We start from the raw sequence: 24626 nt of genomic DNA on the forward strand, positions 1-24626 counted from the left end.
AGTGTACTCTGAGCTCCTTCAGTCTCCTGCTCTGCTCAGCCAGTCAGCCCCGCCTCCCTTGTTTACGACCACACAGCACTGCTGTGTGTCTGCCCTTACCTGTGACTCTTCCCTAGCTGCTGCATGGCTAGCAGCCCTCTTCTTTTCTCCTTCTCTCTTAAGAAACATGCCCATCACCTGCAGTTTCTCTGGGCTCCCCGTTAATCCTCTTTCCTCATCTCCTAATGCTGCCACCTCCCTGTGCCTGGAAATAGTCAAGGCCGGATTCTGTTCTTTTGCTTGAATTTCTTTCACTTTGCTTCTTAACTCTTTCTAAACTACAATTCCCCCATTCTCACTGCCTTAGTTTTCCCTGTCTCCGTGTTTATCAAACTATATCCCACCGCGCCCTGACAAGGCTTCTCTCCCGTAGATCATCCCCTTTCTAGTATTTTGCTGGCAATATATAGTGGGGTTTTCTCCTTTGCCCTACGTTGTCACTAAACTTCCCAACCTAATAGGCAGTGTCTTACACCTTCTACTGATCATTTCATTCTTTCTAGCACTAAAGATGACCACTTCCCATGTCTGTACCCAATTCCAATTCCTGGCCTGTTGGCCCAGATGTATCTGTAGCACTCACCCGTGTTCTCATGCCTAGTGTCTAAATATTTGACTCCAAAGGTCACTAGTGGATCACCTCCCTGCCTCTCACTTTCCCCCAAGGCACAAAGTTGTCTCCCAGCACCTCCCTTTAGTCCTTCCCTTCCTGGTGTCTCTTCTACAGGGAGAGGAACATGCTCAACTTTGTGATTTTTTTCTAGTTTGTAGTTGTGATCTACCCTGTACCACTGAATCATCTCACATGATTTAAACACTCACACCAAGTGTGCCACACTTCACGGCTTAATCCCCTGTTGATCAGAAAACCCCAGGTCCCTGGAACTGAAGCAGGGTCTCATTCAGCCTGACACAACCTGAAATTTCTCCCTGACTTCTTTCCCAGCCCCAAGACAGGGGACTTGCAAGAGTCCCTGTGTTGAGCCTCCTTGGAACTCACTGTCCTCCGTTGATCAAGGCCCACCCAGCAGGTTCTGTCTAGTTCTAATCCTCAAGGCTCCTTTGCATCCCTTCCTTGCTCCGTTGTCCAGCCCTGAGCTCTCTCAAGCCTTGTACTGCTCTCCCCTTTTCCCTTCCCTTCCAACTCTATTCCTCTCCTCTCTACATACTCCTGGGAGCCTTGCTCCTTCTGTAGCAGAAACTTCACACTGATATTATTTCAAATTCCCCTCCATCACTATCTCCAGTTGCACTGCTCTTCTTAGTTTCTTTCCCTCCGCGTTCACACTTGTCTTCTCTGGAGGGCAGGCTCTCCTGGGGGCTTCCCCTGGGCCAGCCTCAGAGTGGCATCTGCTTTTCTGGTTCCTCCCCACCTCCTCTCCCCTCACTTCTTGCCCTGCCAGATCTGTCTATGGCAGCAGCCCCTGCAGCAGTGTGCTCTCCTCTTCCTCTTCCTCTTCATGCCCAAGGCCATGTCAGCCTCTCTTAGCAGCTTCCATTTTATTGTAGGGGCACTAAGCATAAAGCAGTTAGTGAGTAAAACGAGTTAGTTCAACATCAGTGGCAAGGGCTAGGACCTGGCCTCCTGACTATGACAACAAGACAATGCCCACTATATCTCCCTGCCAGGAGCAAAAACCAAAGTCCTCTGACCTCCAGGAGGCTGCCGGCCAGCTGGGTCCTGTGTGGTCACAGTCAGTCATTCCCGTGTTTATGTGTGTGTCGTTCATGGAAGACCTCCCTTCTCCCTTGAATAGGGGATTTGGGGCCTCTTAGCAAATGAAGTAACGGCACAAAGACGTGTGTGTGTATGCATGTGTGTGTGTGTGTGTGTGTGTGTGTGTGTCCCCTTCTCATTCTTATTCTCCACTACCCCCAAACAAACACAGGGGATCTTATACAGAAAATCAGCATTTCGCAGAAAGGAAATGGCCTCGTGAGGAAGCAGCAGGAACAGCCTGTTCATAGGAGAGCTCAGTGGGCCAGGCAGGAGGTGTCCCGGCTCTTCCTCTGCGTCCACCATACTCCCTTCTTCAAGCTGTTGAAGTGGTGCTCTGGGATGTCAGTCTCCAGGCATTCAGCCATCAGACTCTTACTCTAAAGAAGACAGGGAAAACTGAGGAAATACAGACAATTATAGAGGAGAAAATGAAAATAATTCCAACCCCAAATTCATCACTATTTCAATTCTCTATGTGTACATATCTACACACACAGATACATACATACATCTCTCTAAAATATAGCATATACAGGACATTATTATTATTGTAGTTTTAAACCTTCAATATTGTTTTATATGCACCCATATATTTACCCTTTTTAGTTCTCCACATTCCCTCCTGAAGTTCCATGCTCCCCACTGGCTTTTGCCAGGATAACTTTCTTTGGTATTACTTGTAACGCAAGTATCTGCTGGCAAAAAAATTCTTCAGTCTTTGTCTGAAAATGTCTTTATTTTGCCTTCACAATGGAAGGATAATTAAACTGTTGGTCAAATTCTTGGACAGCAATAAAGATATCAACCCATTGTCTTTTCTGTGTTACAATTTCAACTGAAAAGTCAACCATTAATCTTATTTTTATTTCTTTGTGGGTAATTTTTTTTTTCTGGGTATTTGTAAGATTAGTTTTCTTGTCATCGATTTCCAGCAATTTTATGATGTGTGGGTAGGTGTGTGGGTAGGTATGTGTGTTTTTAATCCTCCTTTCATTACTTTCAAAAACTTCTTGGCAAATGTGTGTTCCCAGATTGCTTCTGTCCCAGTCTTGTGTCTGTAACATATGTTAGGCTATTTCACTGAGTTTCATGTGTCTCTTACACCCTGTTTTTTTCTTAATGCTCTTTATTTTGTTTGTTTCTGTGCTTCGGTTTATATATTTTCTGTTGACCTAATTTTGAATTCACTATCACTGTCTTTTGCTGATTCAATCTGTTGTAAAACATCCAATGAGTTGTCAATTTCAGATATCATACAGTTAATTTCTGGAATATGCAGAAATGTCCAGTTGATAATTTTTAAAAATAGCATTATTGAGAGATAGCTTATGTATCATAAAGTCTAATCATTTAAGTGAACAATTGAATAACTTTTAGTGTATTTACACTTGTGCAGCTATCATCAAAATCTAATTCCAGGACATTTCTATGCTCCAAAAAGAAACCTAATGTCCATTTGCAGCCACTCTCTATTCCACTGTCAGCCACAGGCAACCACAAATCTACTTTCTCTATGGATTTTCCTTTCCTGGACGTTTAATATAAGTGGAGCTATACAATATGTGGTCTTTGAGTATACTTCTTTCACTTAGAATAATGTTTTCAAGGTTCATCTGTGCTGTAGCATGTATCCTTCATTCTTTTAAACTACTGAATAGAATTTCATTGTATATTAGTATTCCAGGTGTATTCCACATTTTATTGATCCATGAACCAGTTGATGGCTATGTGAGTTGGGTTTTGGGCTATTATGAATAATGCTGCTATGAACAGTTGTGTACAATTTTTGTGTGTGGGCATAGCTTTTCATTTCTCTTGGGTGGATATGTAGAAGTGGAATTGCTGACTTATGATGAATTTATGTTTAAGTAACTGAGCAATTGTTTTCTTAAATGGCTGCACCATTTTACACTCCTGCTAGCAGTGCATAAGGGCTCAGTTTCTCCACATTATTACTGACTCTTATGTCTTTTTGATTTGTAGCCATTGTTGTGTATTGTAAGAGGTATTTCTTTGTGGTTTCAATTTGCCTTTCTCTAATAACCAATATTCTTGAGTATATTTTCACATGTTTATTGGTCATTTCATAGCTTCTTTGGTGAAATATCTATTTTAATCTTTTGCTCATTTTAAAATTGGGTCATTTGTATTTCTATTATTGAGTTGTAAGAGTTCTTCATATATTCTGAATACAAGTCCCTTATGGGATATGTGATTTTAAAAATAATTTCCATCTGTGACTTATCTTTCTACTTTCTTAATAGTATAGAAAAGCACAAACATTTTCAATTTCAATGAAGTTCAATTTATCAACTTTTTTGTGCCATATTTTTTCTGAGTAAAAAACAAACAAACACAAACAAACAACAAAAAAGACTTTTAAAAGCCAGGAATAGAATAAGTCTTCCTAATGTAATATGACAATCTGTCTTATCAGCCACCAGTAATATGCTTTATAAAGAAAACTAGGCTAGGTATGGTGGTTCACGCCTCTAATCCCAGCACTTTGGGAGGCTGAGGCTCGTGGATCACCTGAGGTCAGGAGTTTGAGACCAGCCTGGCCAACATGGTGAAACACTGTCTCTACTAAAAATACAAAAATTAGCCGGGCGTGGTGGCAGGTGCCTGTAATCCCAGCTACTCGGGAAACTGAGGCAAGAGACTTGCCTGAACCTGGGAGGCAGAGGCCGTGGTGAGCTAAGATTGTACCACTGCACTCCAGCCTAGGTGACGAAACTTTGTCTCAAAATATATATATATATATATATGTGTGTGTGTATGTGTGTGTGTGTGTGTGTAAAATACCTGAAGCCTTCATGCTTTTGGTGTCATATCTAAGAAATCTTTCCCTAACCATAAGGACTTATTCCTATGTTTTCTTCTCAGAGTTTTATAGTTATAGCTCTTACATTTAGGTCTATGATTTTGTAATCCATTTTGAGTAAAATTTTCTGTATGGCACGAGATAAGAGCTTTAATTCATCTTGCATGTGAATGTCCAATTTTCCAAGCACCATTTTTTAGCAAAGTTGGTCTTTCCTCCATTGAATTGCCTTGCATTTTTACCAGAGATCAATTAATGATAACAGTAAGGGTTTATTTCTTGAATCTCAATTCTGATCCATCAATCTCTATATCTGTCTTTATACTAATGCCACATTATCTTGGTTATTTTAGCTTTGTTGTAAGTTTTGAAATCAAAAAGCATAAGTCCTCCAACTTTGTTCTTCTCTTTCAACATTATTTTGGCTATTATGGGTCTTTTACTTTTTCATAGATCATAGTTCTCCTTTGAAAGTTTTCTTGCCTTCATCTTTTTGTCTATATTATCTTCCATTTCCTTTTCATTAATCATATGATTTTTTTTGGTCTTTTTTTTTTTTCCTTTTTCTGGAGAATGGGGTCTTGCTATATTACCCAGGCAGGTCTTGACCTCCTGGGCTCAAGCCCTTCAGAGGGTATGGGACAAGATAACTCTGGATGTGGTCAGAGTGGCAACAAGGTTCCTTGGTCCATTCTTCTATAGCTAGAATTGAAATGGCAAGAAAAGAAGTGAGGGTCTTAGGGAATCACTTCCTGCCTGAGAACAGAAAGCTACATTAAAGGAGTCCCATGGCATGGAGGGACCCTGTCTGGGGTGAACCACCTAGGAAAAAGTTTGTAGGCATGGAAATGAAGAAAGTTTAATGAACAGTTCATTCACTCAAAGACAAACCTTGTGAAGGATGCAGCATAGCACTGAATTAAGAACACAGGTTTTGGAGTCAGACTGACATGGATTGAGATTCTGGCTCCACCTCCTACCAGCTAAATAATGTCAATGAATCGCTCACCTGAAGAGGAGAGGAGCTGTGTGTGCTCAGTGCAGACTTACGGTGCCTTCAGCAAACTGACAAGTTTAGTCATGTAGAAAGACTAAGTTCATTGATTTATTCACTCATTTATTAAATAAATGAATTATATTCTTCCTTTCTGAGAACATAGTCCTTAGCTTTAATATTCACCTTGCATACTGGATTTTACAATCAATTATCTTTGCAAAGGCCTCTCTGAAGAAGTGTTTTACTTTCACTCAGTACAGGAGATGATACTTTCAACCCTCTTCTGATGAGACTTCACCAATTACTAAGCACCCTGAGAAGCAGGTGGAGCCCTCAGAAGCAAACACAGCTGTATTCAGTTAGAAGTACACATCTAATTGGTCTCACTAAATTTGCATGAAATAGAGATGTAGCTGGCACACACCAGCCACCCAGTCCCTGTCATTTTCCTGCCCAAGGGTGACATTCTGTAAAGGAACAGTGACGGAAGAGTTACACAGGAGCAGGACTGCAGCTGCTGGCTGGCACCCCTTCACCCCAGTTCGGATCTATTTCTAACCCAACTCCAGGGGTTCTGCTTCCATTATTTCTTGCCACATAACAAATCTTCCCTAAACTTACTGGATTAAACCCACCACTGTTTCATTTTCTGACATGATTTTCTGTGTTGGCTGGGCTCAGCTGGGGAGTTCTTCTGCACCACAGGACCTTGGTCGACGCTGCAGTCACCTAGAGGCATAACTGGGCTGGGGAGTCCAAGAGGGCTCACCCACACATCTGATGTTTGGTGAGGATGGCCAGGAGGCTAGGGTGGCTGGGCCTGTCTCATTGGTGTGATCTCAGGCCTCTCCCTCCTCACATGAACTCTCTGCATGGTCTCTTTGGGTGGTCACTAAGCAGGGTAGCCAGACTTTGTTACACAGTGGCTTAGGGCTCTCCAAAGACAAAAGTAGAACCTACCAGGCTTCTTACTGCTTAGGCCCAGAACTGTCTCTTCCCCACATTCTATTAACTAAGCAAGTCACAGACCAGCCTAGACTCACTATAGGAGGGGGCTGCACAAGGGTGTGAATCTTTCAGGGCATGGCTCCTTGGGGACCACCTTGGACAACAGCTGTCATGGGTTCTGTAGCTGGAGTTTCGTAGGCATATGAGAGAAGGAACTACAGAATGTGCCAGAGTCGGCTTGCTTAACACTTGGGCCAAACAAAGTGAAAGTTATACAAATACTGTGGAATGAGATTCTGGCATTAATTCTACTATCTCCTCATTCAGAAATTGGGGAAAGTGTAAATTAGACATGGTTTAAGTAAATGTCCTTTCTGTGGTCCTTTGGTGACATTTCTTTTATCTTCTTGGTCCACGTCACCTGTTGGGCTTCTCCTGTGAATCATGTAGTCGAGTTGTAATTGTCACTTCCATTATGGGGAATAGCATTTATATTTATTGCTGAGAAAGCACCATCTCACCATCTTCAATTGTCCAAAGTTCATAATTGATGCACAGAATCTTTGCCTACTGTCTCCATTGCCCCAGGTGCTGCTATCCCTCATGGCTCCTGAATGATGCTGAAAACGTAAGGGAGGTTGTTCTCCTCTAATGTAGACTCTGAAATACTATCCTGCTAATAAAATTTCCTCTGCCTGCCTGTGATGCGCTTTGATTTGGGAACACTCTTTGTGAACAGTTAGAGGGTTTTGTAAAGTCCCTGGGTTTTTGTCGTAAGAGTGACTTCCAAGTTATTTGGAATACATAACAGAATATATCTGGTGTGTAGTAGATTCTCAACACATGTCTGTTGAGGAATATGATAAATGTTGTGATGATTGTTATGAGGAATAAATGAGTGCCATGTTCTGAATGTTTATGTTTCCCCCAAATTCATATGTTAAAATCCTCATCCCCAGTGTGATGGCTTTAGAAGGTGGGGCCTTTGGGGGGTGACTGGGTCATGAGGGTGGAACCCTCGTGATTGAGTTAGTGTCCTCATGAATGAGACCCCAGAGACGGGGCGTGGTGGCTCATGCCTGTAATCCCAGCACTTTGGGAGGTTGAGGCAGGTGATCACTTGAGCCCAGAAGTTGCAGACAAGCCTGGGCAATATGGGGAAACCCTGTCTCTACTAAAAATGAAAAAAAAAAAAAAAAAGTAGCTGGGTATGGTGGCACGCACCTGTGGTCCCAGGAGGCTGAGTTGGGGGATCACTTGAGTCCAGGAGGTAGAGGCTGCAATAAGCTGAAATCACACCCCTGTACTCCAGCCAGGGTGGCAGAGGTTTTTCTTTTCCTTTTTTTCTGTTTCAAAAGAGAGAGAGAGAGAGGCCCTAGAGACCCAAAGAGCTGGCTGGCTAGCCCCTTTCACTATATGAGGACACGGAGAAAGTGCCATAGATGACAGGAAGCAGGCTCTCACAGACATTGAATCTACCAGTGCCTTAATCTTGGACTTCTCAGCCTCCAGAACCATGAGAGATAAATTTCTGTTGTTTATAAGCCACTCAGCTTCTGATATTTTGTTATGGCAACCCGAATACACTAAGACAATGAATGACCTTTCACAAAGGACCTGAAACACTGAGTTTGAATAATCATTAGTTTCCATTTTGGTATCTGTTCCATGCCTTATTCTCTAATACAAAATCTGCCCCAAAATACTAATCCTGAACCTAAGATTGCTGCAGCTATGTGCTGAAACCATCTTTCTCAGTGTGCTTTTTTTTTTTTTTGAGACAGAGTCTCGCTGTGTTGCCCAGGCTGGAGTGCAGTGGCACAATCTTGTCTCACTGCAACCTCTGCCTCCCAGGTTCAAGTGATTCTCATGCCCCAGCCTCCCAAGTAACTGGGATTACAGGCATGCGCCACCACACCCAGCAAATTTTTGTATTTTTGATAGAGATGGGGCTTCTCCATGTTGGCCAGGCTGGTCCTGAATTCCTGGCCTCAAGTGATCTGCCCACCTCAGCCTTCCAAAGTGCTGGGATTACAGGCATGAGCCACTACATCCAGACTCACAGTGTCTTTTAATATATTTACATTTAACTAACAACATATTTGTTTTTTTTGGTTTTTTTTGGAGACAAAGTTTTGTTCTTATCATCCAGGCTGGAGTGCAATGGCACGATCTCGGCTCACTGCAACCTCCACCTCCTGGGTTCAAGCGATTCTCCTGCCTCAGCCTGCTGAGTAGCTGGGATTATAGGCACCCGCCACCACATCCAGCTAATATTTTGTATTTTTAGTAGAGATGGGGTTTCACCATGTTGGCCAGGCTGGTCTCAAACTCCTAACCTCAGGTGATCCTCCCACCTCGGCTTCCCAAAGTGCTGGGATTACAGGCGTGAGCTACCGCACCCGGCCCCATATTTGATATTTCTACCACACATCTGTATTTTCTATTTGTCTCACCCTTTCAGTTTCTTAACTCTCTAATTGCCTTCTTTTGAACTTTTTCTCTTCCATTTTTTCCTTTTTATTAGCTTCCAAGTTATGCATTCTATTTTTGGGCTTTTAATGATAACCCTAGACATTTCAACAAGCACACTTCACTAATCAAAATCTAAGATTTACCATCTTTTTTTCCCTTCAACAATACAGAACCTTAGTTATTGTGTCCATCCATATTTTAGTCGTATTTTGCTTTTCCTAACTCCCAAGATGTTGTTATTATTGGTTTAAGGAGTCATTGTTTATTCCGATTTTTATAGTAAATTTTTATTCATTTTTCAAATCTGCTTGGTCAATTTTATGGTCTTTTGTTCTTTATTTATGTCTTCAACCTCTTGTACTGCTTATTTAAACATTTCTGTGTTTGATAATTCAGGGCATCTTCTCATGTCTAATTTTAGAAGGGTTTTTTTTTTTTTTTTTTTTTTTTTTGCTGATTCTTGCTCATCATGCTGTGCCAGTCTTTTCATTCATGACTTCTGAGTATTTGCTCATATTTCTTTGAAATTATAGGTAATTATTTGTGCCTAGTTAGAAAGTGGAAAGTGAGTTCCTCCAAAAAGGAGGATTTCTGGCCAGACGTGGTGGCTCACACCTGTAATCTCAGCACTTTGGGAGGCTGAGGGGGGTGGATCACTTGAGGTCAGGAGTTTGAGAACAGCCTGACCAACATGGTGAAACTCCATCTCTACTGAAAATACAAAAATTAGCCAGGCATGGTGGTGGGCGCCTGTAGTCCCAGTTACTCAGGAGGCTGAGGCAGCAGAATCGCTTGTACCCTGGAGGCAGAGGTTGCAGTGAGCTTAGATGGAGCCACTGTACTCCAGCCTGGGTGACAGAGCACGACTCGGTCTCAAAAAAAAAAAAAAAAAAAAAAAAAAAGGATTTCCGTCTGCTTTTGTGGGTATCTGGGAGAATTCCCAACCCAAATGCACTTTAAATCTTAAATCAACTTTTTGGCTTGAGGTTTTTGTGAACACCTAAAGTATACATTTTGTCTGCAAGCCTACATAAAGTCAGGATCATGATTTGAAAAATCAGGGAGATTTTCCCTTATGCCTGTTCAGTTCAGGTTTCCAGTCAAGGTATTTTATTCACAGTGCAATGGAGGGCCAGGGTCAGAGACAGATGAATTCCTTATTTACTCTTACAGGTGAAACCGTCAGATGTCACCTGTCATGACGTTAGAAACAGAAATTTATGTGTTAGAATTGTATTAAGTTTCGATTTTGGCTTTAGAAAAAGGATCATCATTTGTGGTGGTGGCTGCGCTTGTCAGTCAGCGCCTAGAGAGACTTTCGGGGATGGTAGTAACAGTATAGTCCCCCACTTCTACTGAGCATTCTCAATGTCTGTTCCAAGTAGAATTCAGGTTATGCTCTCAAGGCGGAAGTTGCCTGGGGAGGACGTCTTTGAGTACAGCTCATTTTTTTTTCTTTTTTTCTTTCTTTTAGAGATGAGGTCTCACTTTGTCACCCAGGCTAGAGTGCACTAGAACGATTCTAGCTGGCTGCAGCCTCAAACCCTCAGGCTCAAGAAATCCTCCCACCTCAGCTTCCCAAGTAGCTGGGACTATAGGCTCACGACATCGATCTTGGCTGTTTTTTATATTTTTTGTAAAGACGAGATCTCACTTTGTTGCCCAGGCTGGTCTCAAATGCCTGGGCTCAAGCAATCCTCTTGCCTCAGCCTCCCGAAGCCCTGGAATTACAGGCATCAGCCACCATGCTTAGCCACAGCTCTATTAATAGGCACAAGTTCTTCAATATCCACTTAGACCCCAACTCTGCTGGGACCACAGGCCATTTTTCTTCCCATGTTGTGATCTTGCCCACCACGCCTCCACTTTTTCCCCATCTGCCTGGCTACTTAGTTGAAAATTCTCTTTCTGTCCAGCCTTTCCAGCTCCTTGTGGGAGCTTAGGCCACACCCCACCTGAGGGACTATCCTCCCTCAATGTCCCAATCCCAGAAATCATCTTGAACAAGTAATCTGTCCATGAGTTGCTCCCCGTTGAGACCTCTGGCCAGGTCGTGGCCTCCTAACCTCAGTCCACTCAGCTGTGGCCTCCATGATCTGACCCAGACAGCCTGCTCTCTTTTCTTCTCATTTCTGCCTCCCTCTTGCCCTTGTCTTTCCCATGCCCTTGTTCACAGGTTCTATTCCAGGGCTCTATTTTTGTGTACAAAACGTCATGATTACAGTTCTCTTTATAACAATTCCAACCCCATTCCCTGCTTTTTTTCCCCATGAGAGGTCAGTTCCTGAGTCCACAGGCCCAAATGTGAGTGATGCATGGAAGGGACAGAGTGTTTCCTCTGAGGCCTCTGCACATGCCTGTCCAGTCTTTTCATTCTCTGTGGTTTTCTCATTTCTAGTCCAAGAGGCCCAGAAGCAAACCTGGAGGTGAGACCCAAAGAAGGCTGGAACCATGCTGACTTCGTATACTGTGAGGACACAGAGTTTGTTCCTGGAAAGCCTGCTGTCAACGCAGATGAGGAAGTTGGGGGTCCCCAAATCTGCCGTGTATGTGGGGACAAGGCCACTGGTTATCACTTCAATGTCATGACATGTGAAGGATGCAAGGGCTTTTTCAGGTAGAGTTACCCATCAGCCTTCACCCACCTGCCACCACTGACACACTGGGTCACACCTAACTCGGGTCTGCCACTAACCCACTGGGTAACGTCTCAGGGCCTCAGCTTGACCTGTCCCCCAGGTTCAGTGTGGGCTGGTGGCCCACCCAAAGGCCTTGTAATGAGTCTCAAGGGAGCCATTTATATCCCAGAGGAATCATTCATCTTCAGTCTTCCTGTTCTACCCAGGAAGGGTCTCCTTCCATTAAGATATACCTTGGTTTCTCCATGTGCTCTTGAATAAAATGAAAAATGACTCAGTGAAAGGTAAGGAATTTGAAACTCCCAAATCCAAGTGTTCACATTCGCCTTCTGGGGTGGTTGTTTCCTAAAGAATGGCATAAAATAAATGCTCAGACCATGGGAAGAGAAGCAGACCGAAGGGAGGGGAGGAGTGGGGAGGAGAGAAAGCCATGTGTGAGGAAGCCCTCCAGGGGCACCCTCCGGAGGGCACAGGGTATGCAAGGAGCAGCTCCCATGTCAGGAGCCACATGTGGGACCCTCATGCATTTCCAAGACAGCCTGCCTGATGGCCCTTTGCCGAGTTCTTCCTGGTGGCTGGGCACGCAAATGGAAAAGGGCAGGTTCCAGGGAGAAATGAACATTCACGTTGCATGAGTTGTAACAGGGTGAGACACATCAGCAGTGTCAGGCTGGGTTCAGCTACAAGTCATAGGACCTTTATCGCAAATTGGTTTGGCAATAAGGAAAACGCGTTACCTCTCCTAACAGGAAGTGTGAAGGCCTCCAGGTTGGTGAGTTCAGCAGCTCAGTTCTTTCCATTTTTCTCTTCAGCCATCCCACGCGAGAGCTCTCATTGCAGTCTAGCTCCCCTTATAGGGGCACAGTGCCGGGGCTCAGGCAGGAGTCATCATGTTCAGCAGATGCACAAAAAGGCCCAGCTTTGAGAGTAAGGAAATCTTTCCCAGGAGTCCCCTCACATTGGCTAGAGCCAGGCCCAGCCTATGCCTGAGCTAGTCACTAGCAAAGAGCAGCAGATACATCCCTGAGCTGGCCACACGCCACGTGACTGCGTGGAAGAGGGTGGATGTCTGCACCAGCTCCAGATGCTGCTGGCACAGAAGAGGCTGCCCAAGGAGTGTCTGTGCATCCTGCCTCAGCATGTGGGAATCTTCTGCTCTCCCTTCCTCGTTTGGGTACTATTCCTGGGACTCTCAGAAAGAGGCAACATGTTGTAGTGGGCAAAAGCTAAATCCAGTATCAGGCAGACCTGGATTCAAATTTCAGCTTGTCATGTACCCGGAGGACAGCTGGGAAGCCATCGTCTCCAAGCCTCAGTCTCCCTCATCTGTGCCAGGCAGATGAGATTATGAATTTCACAGCGTTTGAGAACTAAATTTACAAAACTGCAAAATACCTAGCCTAGCATCTGATACATAGCATACCTTTAATCAGTGTGAGCCCCGGTTTCACCTTTGACCCATTCTCGGTGGACTTTGATGTAGCATCAGGGCTTTCTTACCCAGGCCAGTTGGGAAGGCAAAAGGCAGGGATGGCGTCTGTGAAGAACATGCCCCTGGGCTGGTCGCTGGTCCGAGGCCCGAGGCCTCCAAGCTCAAACCTGCCCCTGCCGGGTCACTGCGGGCTTGGCTCAGCTTCCCAGGCCTGCCCCCAGGGGACTCTGCAGCCCCACCTGGCTGTTCCATGCTCCTGGGCCAGCCTTCCCTCAGTTTCCACTCTGGACCAGACTCAGAGGCCAGAGCCAAGGGAGAAATTGTTTCTTTCCATCCAGCTGTGGAAATGGGGAAAGTAAAGGTAGGGCTGCAGTGACCGTGTCTTTTGTGGGACAAGCAGGACTTCCGGGCTGGGAGGAGGTGATCTTGTACCAGAGTCTCCAAAAGGCATCTGCCCCATTGCCTCTCTGCGCACCGCAGAGAGGGGTGTGCGGGGCCCTTGGGTCGCGCCTGCACGCTCTGCTGTTCCAGGCGTTCGACCTCCTTGCCCCCTAGGTCAACGAGGGAAATCCACTCTGCCATGGGGAAGCCGCTGCCCCTTAGGGTAGAAAAGCTTTCCCATAGTTCACGCCTTTCTCCCTGGCCGCCCAGTCTGGAAGGGGAGCTGGGGAAGGCGGCAGGGGGCTTCTGTGGTTTCTTACCCTCCTGGGGTCATTTTTCCTCGGCTTCCTCCTTTAAGGAGGGGAAATCGAGGAAGAGGCCCATCTCCATGGAAACCTTCTGGTAACAAGGGTGTGAAAGAGTAGGGGACAGGTGTTTCAGGAGGAAGGGAAGGCGCTGAAGGTGGGCCTGGAGCGGAGGTGTCCCAGAAAGTGGTTCTGAGGCTGCAGGCCCGGCGAAAAGCATGTGTCCCATTTCCTGCGGGAATGGCCAGAAAAGGTTTCCTCCTCGGCTTCTGCCCCCTCTAGCCGAGTCCTGGACCTCTAGGGACGCCCACCTACACCCTTCCCATAAAATCTGACCCAGCTGGGACGCAAAGGCTAGTGTCCCCCTCCCTGAGTTGGTAGGGGCTGGGGAGGAAGGTGGTGTAGCCCGGAGCCCCAGGCGGAGGGCCCGGGCACCCGTGCATCCTCCCTTCTGCTCCCTGTTCTCTCACAGGAGGGCCATGAAACGCAACGCCCGCCTTAGGTGCCCCTTCCGGAAGGGCGCCTGCGAGATCACCCGGAAGACCCGGCGACAGTGCCAGGCCTGCCGCCTGCGCAAGTGCCTGGAGAGCGGCATGAAGAAGGAGAGTGAGCAGTGGGCGAGCGGGCGGGCCGGGGCCGGGGTGCACGGCTCTGTGTAGAGACGTGCTGTGGGTGTGTGCATGCGAGTGTGGAGATGCGCGCCGAGTGTGGGCGTGAACACACGTGCACATGTGAGCTGGTGTCGGTGTGCAACAGGCAGCCACCTGGGGGAGCGCTTGCAGCCGGCCCGCTGGGTGATGGAGGGAGTCTGTAATCTCCATCCTGGGATGTGTGCTGGGCAACCCTGCCAGGGCGTGCCCTCTGTCTCCCTTCAGTTGCTCCTACATGATTCTTTTTGTCCCCTTCATAATTGTTGTAATGGTTTGAAACCACATTTGGGGGTAGGGGTGTGAATCTGGGGGAGGGAAGCAGGAGCCACGTGGGTGACAGGACCCCCGCTTTATAGCTACTAGCGCCCACCATCCCCACCAGACCTGGATCTTTACAGGGGAACTGTTAGCAGACAGGTGACAGGAGGTGTTCTCACTCTACCTATTTAACTTTGATATATTTGTGCTCCTAGGTCACTCTGAGATTAAGGCTCATGCAGAAAAGGCTAGATGCTTCTAGTGCATTTTTGTCTCCATGGAACACAAGGGGACCCAAAGCTGCTTCTTTCAGTTCTCTAGGCTGCTGGCAGGCGTTCTTGATCTCTCCCCACCAAGGACCTCATAGCTTTGCTCTACACGCATGAGTGGGCTCCCGAAATCCACAGAAGACCTAAGGCTCCGGGCTATATATGAAGTGTCTGGAGTTGCTATTTCTTGCTAAGCTGTAGCCCAGCTCTCTGGGGTCTTGGAGACCCAGACACCTCTGAAGAGTCTTGGTATATAATTCATCCGAAAATGATAACAGTAGATGCCATTTACTGAACATCTCTTATGTACCAGGAACTATATTAGGCACCCTACATGCAAGGTCTCATTTAATAGCAGTGCAAGGTAAACACGGTTTCTCTGGATTACAAAGAAAAAACCTGAAGGCAGGAGAGGTTAAGGAGGTTGCTTGGGGTCACAGGTAGTAAGTGGCAAAGTTTTCACGCAAGCCTAGCGCCTTTGGATTCTGAAGCCCTTGCTCTTGCCAGGGCCCCACAGTGTCCTCACAAACTCCACTGCAGAGGGCGATACCCCAGCCGCACCTCACGCCTGTCCTCACCCAGGTGTTACTCCAGAGAAGCCCACAGGCCTCTTGAGTCCAGACAGGGGAGAATTGCTTGTCACCATTACTTTCCCTTTTACCCAATGCCTTCTGCTGCCTTGAGAGGGTTACGCAGCGGCTCCCCCGGGGGTGCTGGAGGCTGACCAGGGGCACGTGTGCCTGAGCCAGCCTCGCTGTCCCTGCAGTGATCATGTCCGACGCGGCCGTGGAGGAGAGGCGGGCCTTGATCAAGAGGAAGAAAAGAGAACGGATCGGGACTCAGCCACCGGGAGTGCAGGGGCTGACGGAAGAGCAGCGGATGATGATCAGGGAGCTGATGGACGCTCAGATGAAAACCTTTGACACTACCTTCTCCCATTTCAAGAATTTCCGGGTAGGAGGAACTGCACAGTGACCGAGGTGTCACCGCCATCTTCATTCTCACATAGAAACTGAGGTTCCCCAAGGATAAGAAACTTGTACAAGGTCACAGCTAATCAGTGGTGGAGGGTAGATTTGCAGAGCTGGCCCTGCGTCTGTGCGAGCTCCTCAAAGCCGTAGTCTCATTCCCAAAGGCTCTCCAAGTGTGGTCCCTGGGTCAGCAGCATCAGCATGCAGATTTTCAGGTCGCCCCAGACCAACTGAATCAGAAGCTCCAGGGAGGGGCAGGATCCCGAGTGATTCTGTTGCAGGTTCAGGTTTGAAAATCGCTGCTCTCTCATTTAAAGCAGGTAGGAACTGGGTCTGAGCAGTAAGTGGAGGGAAAGCTAGGCAGTCCCCCAGTGTGACTGGCATTCAGGGCTTTATGAGGACAGGGTCAGGACCTGTCGAGGGGTGTGACTTTCGTGAACCGGTGTTTCTTGATCCCAGGCACATTAGCCATGTCTGTGCTCCAAGTGCCCTCCTTCCCCTTTGCACTGACAGATATCTCAGGTGGCCCTTCCCAGCTCAAAGAACTGGATGAGCCCAGTGACCTCGGATCTGCTCTTCCCATCCATAGCGCCCTAAACCTTCTGAGTCTCCTGAGCCCAACATCTGGAATGCTTGGGACGACACACCATGATTGGGGTCCCCCTTGCCCTCCATTTTAACCAAGCAGGGACGTGTGTGACCATTAATTCATAGATCCCCAAAGCACCGTCATCTGGTAGAGGACACCAGAGAGAAGAAACAAAGGCTGTGTGTCTGTATGTGTGAGGACACATGCATGCATGTGGGTGTGAATGCCTGCATTTGCGCATCCTCTCGGGCTGCAGCTGTGGCTGTGCACGTTTGGCTGGGGCCTGAGTTGGGACCTGTCTATGAAAACACGTGCTGTCTCTCCCCTCTCCGCCTCCTGGCATGTGTCCTAGCTGCCAGGGGTGCTTAGCAGTGGCTGTGAGATGCCAGAGTCTCTGCAGGCCCCATCGAGGGAAGAAGCTGCCAAGTGGAGCCAGGTCAGGAAAGATCTGTGTTCTGTGAAGGTCTCTGTGCAGCTGCGGGGGGAGGATGGCAGTGTCTGGAACTACAAACCCCCAGCCAACAATGGCGGGAAAGAGATCTTCTCCCTGCTGCCCCACATGGCTGACATGTCAACCTACATGTTCAAAGGCATCATCAACTTTGCCAAAGTCATCTCCTACTTCAGGTAGGACATGGAGACTGGGTGGTTGGGTGTGGAAAGGAACTGGAAGTAGCCAGAAGGTTCAAAGGACCTGGGGTAGATCCTGAATTTGGGAGATATTGGTGGCAGAAGACCCTCCTTTTCCTGTGCCCTGCCCCCCAGGGCAGCCAGTGCTGCGGGGACGTAGAGGCCTTGCTGTGTGGCTGGTTAGCTTTGTGGCTGTGGGCCTGCCAGCGTCTCTGCCTATCCACCTGCCCAATGGAAGCTAACAGTGCTTCCCCTGCAGGGCTGTTCTGTGAAATAAGAACACATCTGAAGAGCCCCCAGCACAGAGTGGGCATTCAGATAGCCTTTCCTACTCTCCCTTAAAGGGGCAGGAATCACATGTTGACAGTTCCAGACCAAAGAATGAGAGAAATAGACAAGATAAGACTGCGAAGGCCGTGGGGAGGGTGGGTGGTCCTCAGAGCTCAAGGGTCAGGTCTCCCCAGAGCTAGATATGGAGGCAACAACCACGGGGCAACTGGGGTTAGTGGGAGACATGGGAACTTCCTGGGGTGGCAGGAACCACAGCCCCAGAATATGTCTGCAATCTTAGGGTTAGGGATGGTGCCAGGTGTATCTGTCCTTGGGTAGGCCACCTTGCCCTGCCAAGCCTGGTCAAGCGGGGCTGAAACACATCCGCCAGAAGCTCCTGGTGTCTTCAGCAGGTTGAGGGTAGGTTATGGTCTGGGAGCCCAGAGGTGCTTCTCTGGCCCTGTAGGAGTCATGCATGACTTATTTAACGGGGTGATGCTGACAGCAGGTTTGGAATGGGGTTCAGATGGTGGCAAATTAGCTTAAAGGGGCAGGGAGAGAAGCCTACTTATAAATGTGGACATTGGAAGATCTTGGTGAAATCCAGTGACTGACAATTTAACACCAGGGCTCCCCACTTGCTATTTCTCATGGCCACCAATGTTGAGCACAGTGATCCAGGTGTCACTGCCGTCTTCATTCTCAGATAGAAACTGAGGTTCCCCGAGGATAAGAAACTTGTACAAGGTCACAGCTAATCCATGGTGGAGGGTAGATTTGGAAGTACCAAAGCAAGCTCGATGCCAGGTCCTAAGCCAGGCAATGGGGAGGCACAGAAGAACAAGATCAATTCCGTGGCATTTGTAGCTCAGTGTTACGGATCTAAAAGAAGGATGGGTGCCAGTAGCTCAGGGCCGGAATTCCCAAAGAGGCCAAGGCCAGAGGTAGTGTTTCCTCACAACCCAGAGTAAGCAGCCTCCCTCTCAGGCTGTGACGCTTCTTTCTTGTAAGGAATGCCTCCTTACTGGGGAGGTGGGGGTCCCTCCCAGGTTGGGAGGGAGTGGTCCCTGCAGGACCAGAAGGGTATCCGTGTAACCATAATCTCAGAGGCTTGTTAAGCCACCTCCATGGTGAGGCCTGTGCTCCGGCGATAGGACTGGGGCTGCAGGCATCTGGGCTGCAGGGAAACAGTAGAAATACGTGTGTGCACCTTAAACCCAACACTGACCTCAGGAAGCAAACATCCCCACTGCTGGAGCTCAGGCCAAAAGGGCGGCACTTGCACTCTGGAGAGGGGAGACTGCATTCTGGAAAGACTTCTGAGGGGAGCAAAGACATAGCTTGGCTTGAGGGGCTAGCAGGATCTACTAAAGGGGCAGTCATTCCAAGGGGGGAAACTGAGGCAGAAAGGAGGAGGCCAGGGACTAGAAGCCAAAGCACTGGGTGTAGGTCAGGAGTTGTATAGGAGTTGAAGGAGATGGGGCCAGGCTGTAAGGGACCTGGATGCCAAGCTCAGTGGGTGGAGTTCCCAGAGGTAGCAGGGGAGGAGAGGATGCTGGGGGACAGAGCTGTCTGCTGGGTTGTGAGGGGAGAGATGAGAGGCAGCCAGACAGCAGCCACAGTCATCCTCAGGGAAAGGAGCCATTCTCCCTCTTCCTCTCGCCCCCAACTTCCGGATTATGGGATGGCAGCTGGGGCCGGCCTGTGGGCCGCCTCCCAGGGAGCTGTCCTCCCCTCCCCATCCTTGCTGCCAGGGACCTGCCCATAGAGGACCAGATCTCCCTGCTGAAGGGGGCCACTTTTGAGCTGTGCCAGCTGAGATTCAACACAGTATTCAACGCGGAGACTGGAACTTGGGAGTGTGGCCGGCTGTCCTACTGCTTGGAAGACCCTGCAGGTGCCCGAGAGAGCCTGCCTGCCCTGGCAGAGGGAGGGAAACACTGCAGTTGTGGGAGGAAGGGAGCTACGCCAGGATATGCAGGTTCTGGGATGGCAGGGCAGGAAGATGGAATGGTGGAAAACAAGATATTGGTGAGGGATGACGGGATCTTGGTCAGGTTGCTGAGAAGCTGCCCCTCCATCCTGTTACCATCCACAGGTGGTTTCCAGCAACTTCTGCTGGAGCCCATGCTGAAATTCCACTACATGCTGAAGAAGCTGCAGCTACATGAGGAGGAGTATGTGCTGATGCAGGCCATCTCCCTCTTCTCCCCAGGTGAGGGTCTCCCCTAGGCTGCCTGACATTCCCCCAGCCTTATCTGCCCTCCCCAGGGAAGGTCCCAATCCATGGCCTTGCTCCTCATTCACTGTGCAGCCAGGATGGGGGCTGTCGCTGGCTTCTCCTGGGGTCAGTGGGTGATGCCCAGCCCTGGTCTTCCCTCACTTCCCTGCCTGGGTGACTCCAGCTCTGGAATGTGGTTGGTGAGCAATGCCCTGACTCTGGGCTGGACTGAGCTTGTCTTTGCCTCATGATCTTGCACCACACCTCCCTCCCCTCCCCTCCAGACCGCCCAGGTGTGGTGCAGCACCGCGTGGTGGACCAGCTGCAGGAGCAATACGCTATTACTCTGAAGTCCTACATTGAATGCAATCGGCCCCAGCCTGCTCATAGGTGAGCACAGCAGGGGGTGAGGACCCGTGAGGGTGGTGTGAGGGAGCCAAGGTTCAGGGAAATTGCCCAAGGCTTCACAGCCAGAGGGTGGCATCTGGAGGTAGAGCCAGCCAGACCAGGTCCAAAGCTCACACTTTTGAGCACTACCTAACCACTTCCCAGGAAAAACACAAGCAAACAGGGGAAATGTGGCCCAGAAAGGGACTTCTATACCTTCACTGGTCTTCCATAGCTCCCGTGACCTAGTGCCCAGACTGATGCCCACAGGCCCAGAGACAAACTTGGATTGTACTGAGCCCAAGGCCATGAAGGGTTAAGGCCAACACTGAGTATTATAGTGTGAACTTATAAACTGAAATCCTTATTTGGCCTGCACAGCTTTCTTTTTGGCTTGGCATCCTTTGCTCAACCCTTGCTTGTATGGAGGCAGGAGGCTGGAAGTGCCAGCTTTCTTTTCCATCGTGGGGATACTGAGGCATATGGTACATCTCAGATACTGGATCCAAAGCTAGTTCCAGGAAGGGATTCCAGCCTGCAGCCCCTAACCTCCACAACGACTCTGCTTAGTCCTGGCCCCTGGACATTAATGAAGGCAGTGACACCCATACCCCCAAACTGGTAGCTGCAATATCTGGATTTTCCCACGGAGGTCTCTGTGTACAAAGATGCAACTCCCGCAGCCAGGTGTCGTGGCTCACACCTATAATCCCAGCACTTTGGGAGGTCAAGACAGGAGGATCCCTTGGAGCCAGGAGTTCAAAGCCAGTCTGGGCAACATAGCCAGACCCCAACTCTAGAAAAAATTTAAAAAATTAGCCAGGTATGGTGGCACGTGCTCTAGTCCTAGCTACCCAGCAGGCTGAGGCTGGAGGTCTCCTGAGTCCAGGAGTTTGTCACTGCAGTGAGACCATGATCGTGCCACTACACTCTAGCCTGGGTGACAGAACGAGATCCTGTCTCTTTCAAGAAAAAAAAAAGACACAACTCCCATGGATAGGGTGGGAGTGGGGAGAGTACTGGGCAGGCTGTTCTGCCTTTCTCATCCACAGCGTGAAAGAGAAGCTTACGGAATTCAGCCAAGCCTTGCCTCTTGGCTGACCTGAAATGTCCAGAGATTATGCTTTTGCAGCCTCAGAGCGGCCCCGAGGCTTGCGGGCCAGGGAAAGGGCGGGCTGCACCCCCAACCTTTTCTCTGGCTGACACGCAGGTTCCTGTTCCTGAAGATCATGGCTATGCTCACCGAGCTCCGCAGCATCAACGCCCAGCACACCCAGCGGCTGCTGCGCATCCAGGACATACACCCCTTTGCTACGCCCCTCATGCAGGAGTTGTTCGGCATCACGGGTAGCTGAGTGGCTGCCCTTGGGTGACGCCTCCGAGGGGCAGCCAGGCCCAGAGCCCTCTGAGCTGCCACTCCTGGGCCAAGACAGATGGATGCTGCCGAGAGCCGACAATGCCCTGCTGAGCCTGTCTTCCCAGGGAACTCCTGCGAAGACAGCTGGCTAGCATTCCTCAGGAAGGACATGGGTGCCCCCCACCCCCAGCTCAGTCTGTAGGGAGTGAAGCTGTGGACCCTTATGTGGAGAGTACACTGACCTGTAGGTCAGGACCATCAGAGAGGCAAGGCTGCCCTTTCCTTTTAAAAGGCCCTGTGGTCTGCGGAGAAATCCCTCAGATCCCACTAAAGTGTCAAGGTGTGGAAGGGGAGACCAGGGCTGGGCCATCTGGGGTCTATGCCCACATACCACGTTTGTTCGCCTCTGGAGTCTTTTCATTGCTACCTCTAATAGTCCTGTCTCCCACTTCCCACTCATTCCCCTCCTCTTCCGAGCTGCTTTGTGGGCTCCAGGCCTGTACTCATCAGCAGGCGCATGAGTATCTGTGGGAGTCCTCTAGAGAGAAGCGAAGCCAGGAGGCCTGCACAAATGTCAGAAGCTTGGCATGACCTCATTCTGGCCACATCATTCTGTGTCTCTGCATTGAACACATTTTTAAGCACTGACAATAGGTAGCCTGCTGTGGGTTACACAGCGTTGACTCAGATATAGATCCTGAGCTCACAGAATTTATAGTTAAAAAAAACAAACAGAAACACAAACAATTTGGATCAAAAGGAGAAACGATAAGTGACAAAAGCAGCACAAAGAATTTCCTTGTGTGGATGCTGAGCTGTGATGGTGGGCACCGGGTACCCAAGTGAAGGTTCCTGAGGACATGAGTCTGTGGGAGCAAGGGCATAAACTGAAGCTATGGGTGTGTGTGTGTGATCTAGCGTAGGTAGGTCTGTCCCCATCTGATGGGGCCTGGGTTTGTTCCTGAGGCTGGAGTGCTGGCTATGCTCTGTGACAAGGCTACGCTGACAATCAGTTAAACACACCAGAGAAGAACCACTTACATGCACCTTATATTTCTGTGTACACATCTATTCTCAAAGCGAAAGGGTATGAAAGTGCCTGCCTTGTTTATAGCCACTTGTGAGTAAAAATTTTTTTGCATTTTCACAAATTACACTTGATATAAGGCATTCCACACCTAAGAACTAGTTTTGGGAAATGTAGTCCTGGGTTTAATGTCAAACCAAGGCAAGAGAAATTAAATAATGAACTTTTGGCTAGAGGGGTAAACTTTTTTTGGCCCTTTTCTGGGGAAAATAATGTGGGGGTGTGGAAATAGAAATACACACAAACATACATATTTTTACTACTTATTTTATTATTGTCCTTCATAAATCTGAAGACTCTGGCGTAAGAACATAAAAATGGTGCAGCACACCAACATGGCACATGTATACATATGTAACAAACCTGCACGTTGTGCACATGTACCCTAGAACTTAAAGTATAATAGAAAAAAATTTATACAACTGTTGTTAAAAACAAAAGAACATAAAAATGAATTATTTAACTTGGCTTACTTATAAAATGATTATTCTGTATAAAAGTTTAACATATGTGCATACCATAGTTAAAAATGTAGGCCAGGCATGGTGGCTCACGCCTGTAATCCCAGCACTTTGGGAGGCCAAGGCTGGCGGATCACAAGGTCAGGGATCAAGACCATCCTGGCTAACACAGTGAAACCCCATTTCTACTAAAAATACAAAAAATTAGCTGGGCGTGGTGGTGGGCACGTGTAGTTCCAGCTACTTGGGAGGCCGTGGCAGGAGAATCGCTTGAACAAGAGGGGTGGAGGTTGCAGTGAGCCGAGACCGTGCCACTGCACTCCAGCCTGGGCGACAGAGCAAGACTCTGTCTCAAAAAAAAAAAAAAAAAAAAGAGAAAGAAAAAAAATGTAGGAATTGAGTTAATTTTAAACGTCTAATATTCCATTCAAATGAAACTTCACAGTAACTGAATTTTAAAGAACAGATAATTACTTAGCTTTTGACATGTTACAAGAAGCAGGCCAAACTTTGAGGACATGGTAAATCATCAGTAATATAAATCAAAGCAAGTAAACATATTCTGTCATCCCTCTGACTTTACCAGACTTTTCTGCATTAAGGAGATATAGGGCGCACTTATTTTTAGAAAAGATACTGAGGGGAAAAAAGAGCTTCTCTTTCCAAACTCAGTGAATACAGCTTTTGCTCCCAGGAATTTTGTTTAATTATGAATCCATTTGTAATTAGAAATACAAATTTCTAATTTGGAAACATAGATTTCATTCCAGTGTATTCATAAATCATATGCATCTCCCTTTCCTTACTGAAACAATTCGAGTGCTATTTGTTCAAGAGCCTGAAACTGTTGTTAGCTGTAGGACAGGGTAAGGCAAGGTTAAGATGGAATGGAGGACAAATTTCCATCTCCCAGTCTTGATTTAAAAACTCCAGGGCAGTTCCCCAAACACTGAATTGATATATAGATTTATATAGATTATAAAAACTAAGCGTATTTCAAGAGTAAGGAAAGATTCAATGTTAGATGCACTGAGGAGTTCACACAAGGGACTTCCTTTCAGTAGTTTTGTGGATCACAAGTTTATGGGACTAGGAGCCAGATTGTAACTTTCCTACTCCAACATTTGGGTTTCTTCTTTACTCCCTTCCCTGAATTTTTGAGTACGCAGAACGAAGCATCAGTTTTTAGGCATCCCTGTGACCACTTTTTTTTTCTAGGTCAGTGAGGAGAGGATGGAGTCAGTCTCCGAAGCTCAGGACAAAAGACCAAAGCAAGCTACTGCATACCATCTGCCCCCTCATTAGTCAGGGCCACTCAACAGCCTCTCTCTACCTGGCCCTGAACTTTGTCTAATTAAGTCTTGATATTGATGACAAATCTGTGGGGGAGGGCCAGAGTGGCCACTCCCTTCTGGAGAAAGAGGATGTAAGGAGAAACATCCATATGATTATCCATCCCTTCCTAACTCCTAACTTGTAGGCCTCATTATGCCATCTTCCACGGCAGCTTGGTTTTTCCTGGTAGCTTTCCCTTTATGTCCCTCAGCTCTCCTAAATCCGATGGTGGTGATGAGTGAAATATACCTACACTTGAGAAATGTGTGACCCTCCCAACACTTTTGTTCACTTCCTTTCACAAACTTCTCAACGACAGGGATCTAAAACCTGATCTCTCCTTTCCTCACCACCTTCCTAGAACACATTTCAAAATGATAT

The 24626-nt window shown here is 47.8% G+C and overlaps 1 protein-coding gene across 3 annotated transcripts in view; it reads left to right on the plus strand.

The window, feature by feature from the left end:
* NR1I2 (nuclear receptor subfamily 1 group I member 2) overlaps nucleotides 1-22622 on the plus strand; it is a 36143-nt gene extending 13521 nt beyond the window's left edge. For 2 of the 3 annotated variants that reach the window (XM_025376175.1, XM_025376174.1), the window contains exons 2-9: nucleotides 11402-11620; nucleotides 14233-14366; nucleotides 15704-15891; nucleotides 16850-17124; nucleotides 19152-19294; nucleotides 19496-19612; nucleotides 19903-20008; nucleotides 21216-22622. In XM_025376175.1, the coding sequence (XP_025231960.1) occupies nucleotides 11589-11620; nucleotides 14233-14366; nucleotides 15704-15891; nucleotides 16850-17124; nucleotides 19152-19294; nucleotides 19496-19612; nucleotides 19903-20008; nucleotides 21216-21360 (1140 nt within the window). In that variant the 5' untranslated portion in view covers nucleotides 11402-11588 and the 3' untranslated portion in view covers nucleotides 21361-22622. The remainder of the gene's footprint in view (nucleotides 1-11401; nucleotides 11621-14232; nucleotides 14367-15703; nucleotides 15892-16849; nucleotides 17125-19151; nucleotides 19295-19495; nucleotides 19613-19902; nucleotides 20009-21215) is intronic. The other variant, XM_025376176.1, reaches the window with a different exon arrangement.
* The last annotated feature ends 2004 nt before the right edge of the window (nucleotides 22623-24626 follow it).

Source organism: Theropithecus gelada, chromosome 2 (assembly GCF_003255815.1).
Source record: "Theropithecus gelada isolate Dixy chromosome 2, Tgel_1.0, whole genome shotgun sequence".
Classification (NCBI taxonomy): Eukaryota; Metazoa; Chordata; class Mammalia; order Primates; family Cercopithecidae; genus Theropithecus; species Theropithecus gelada.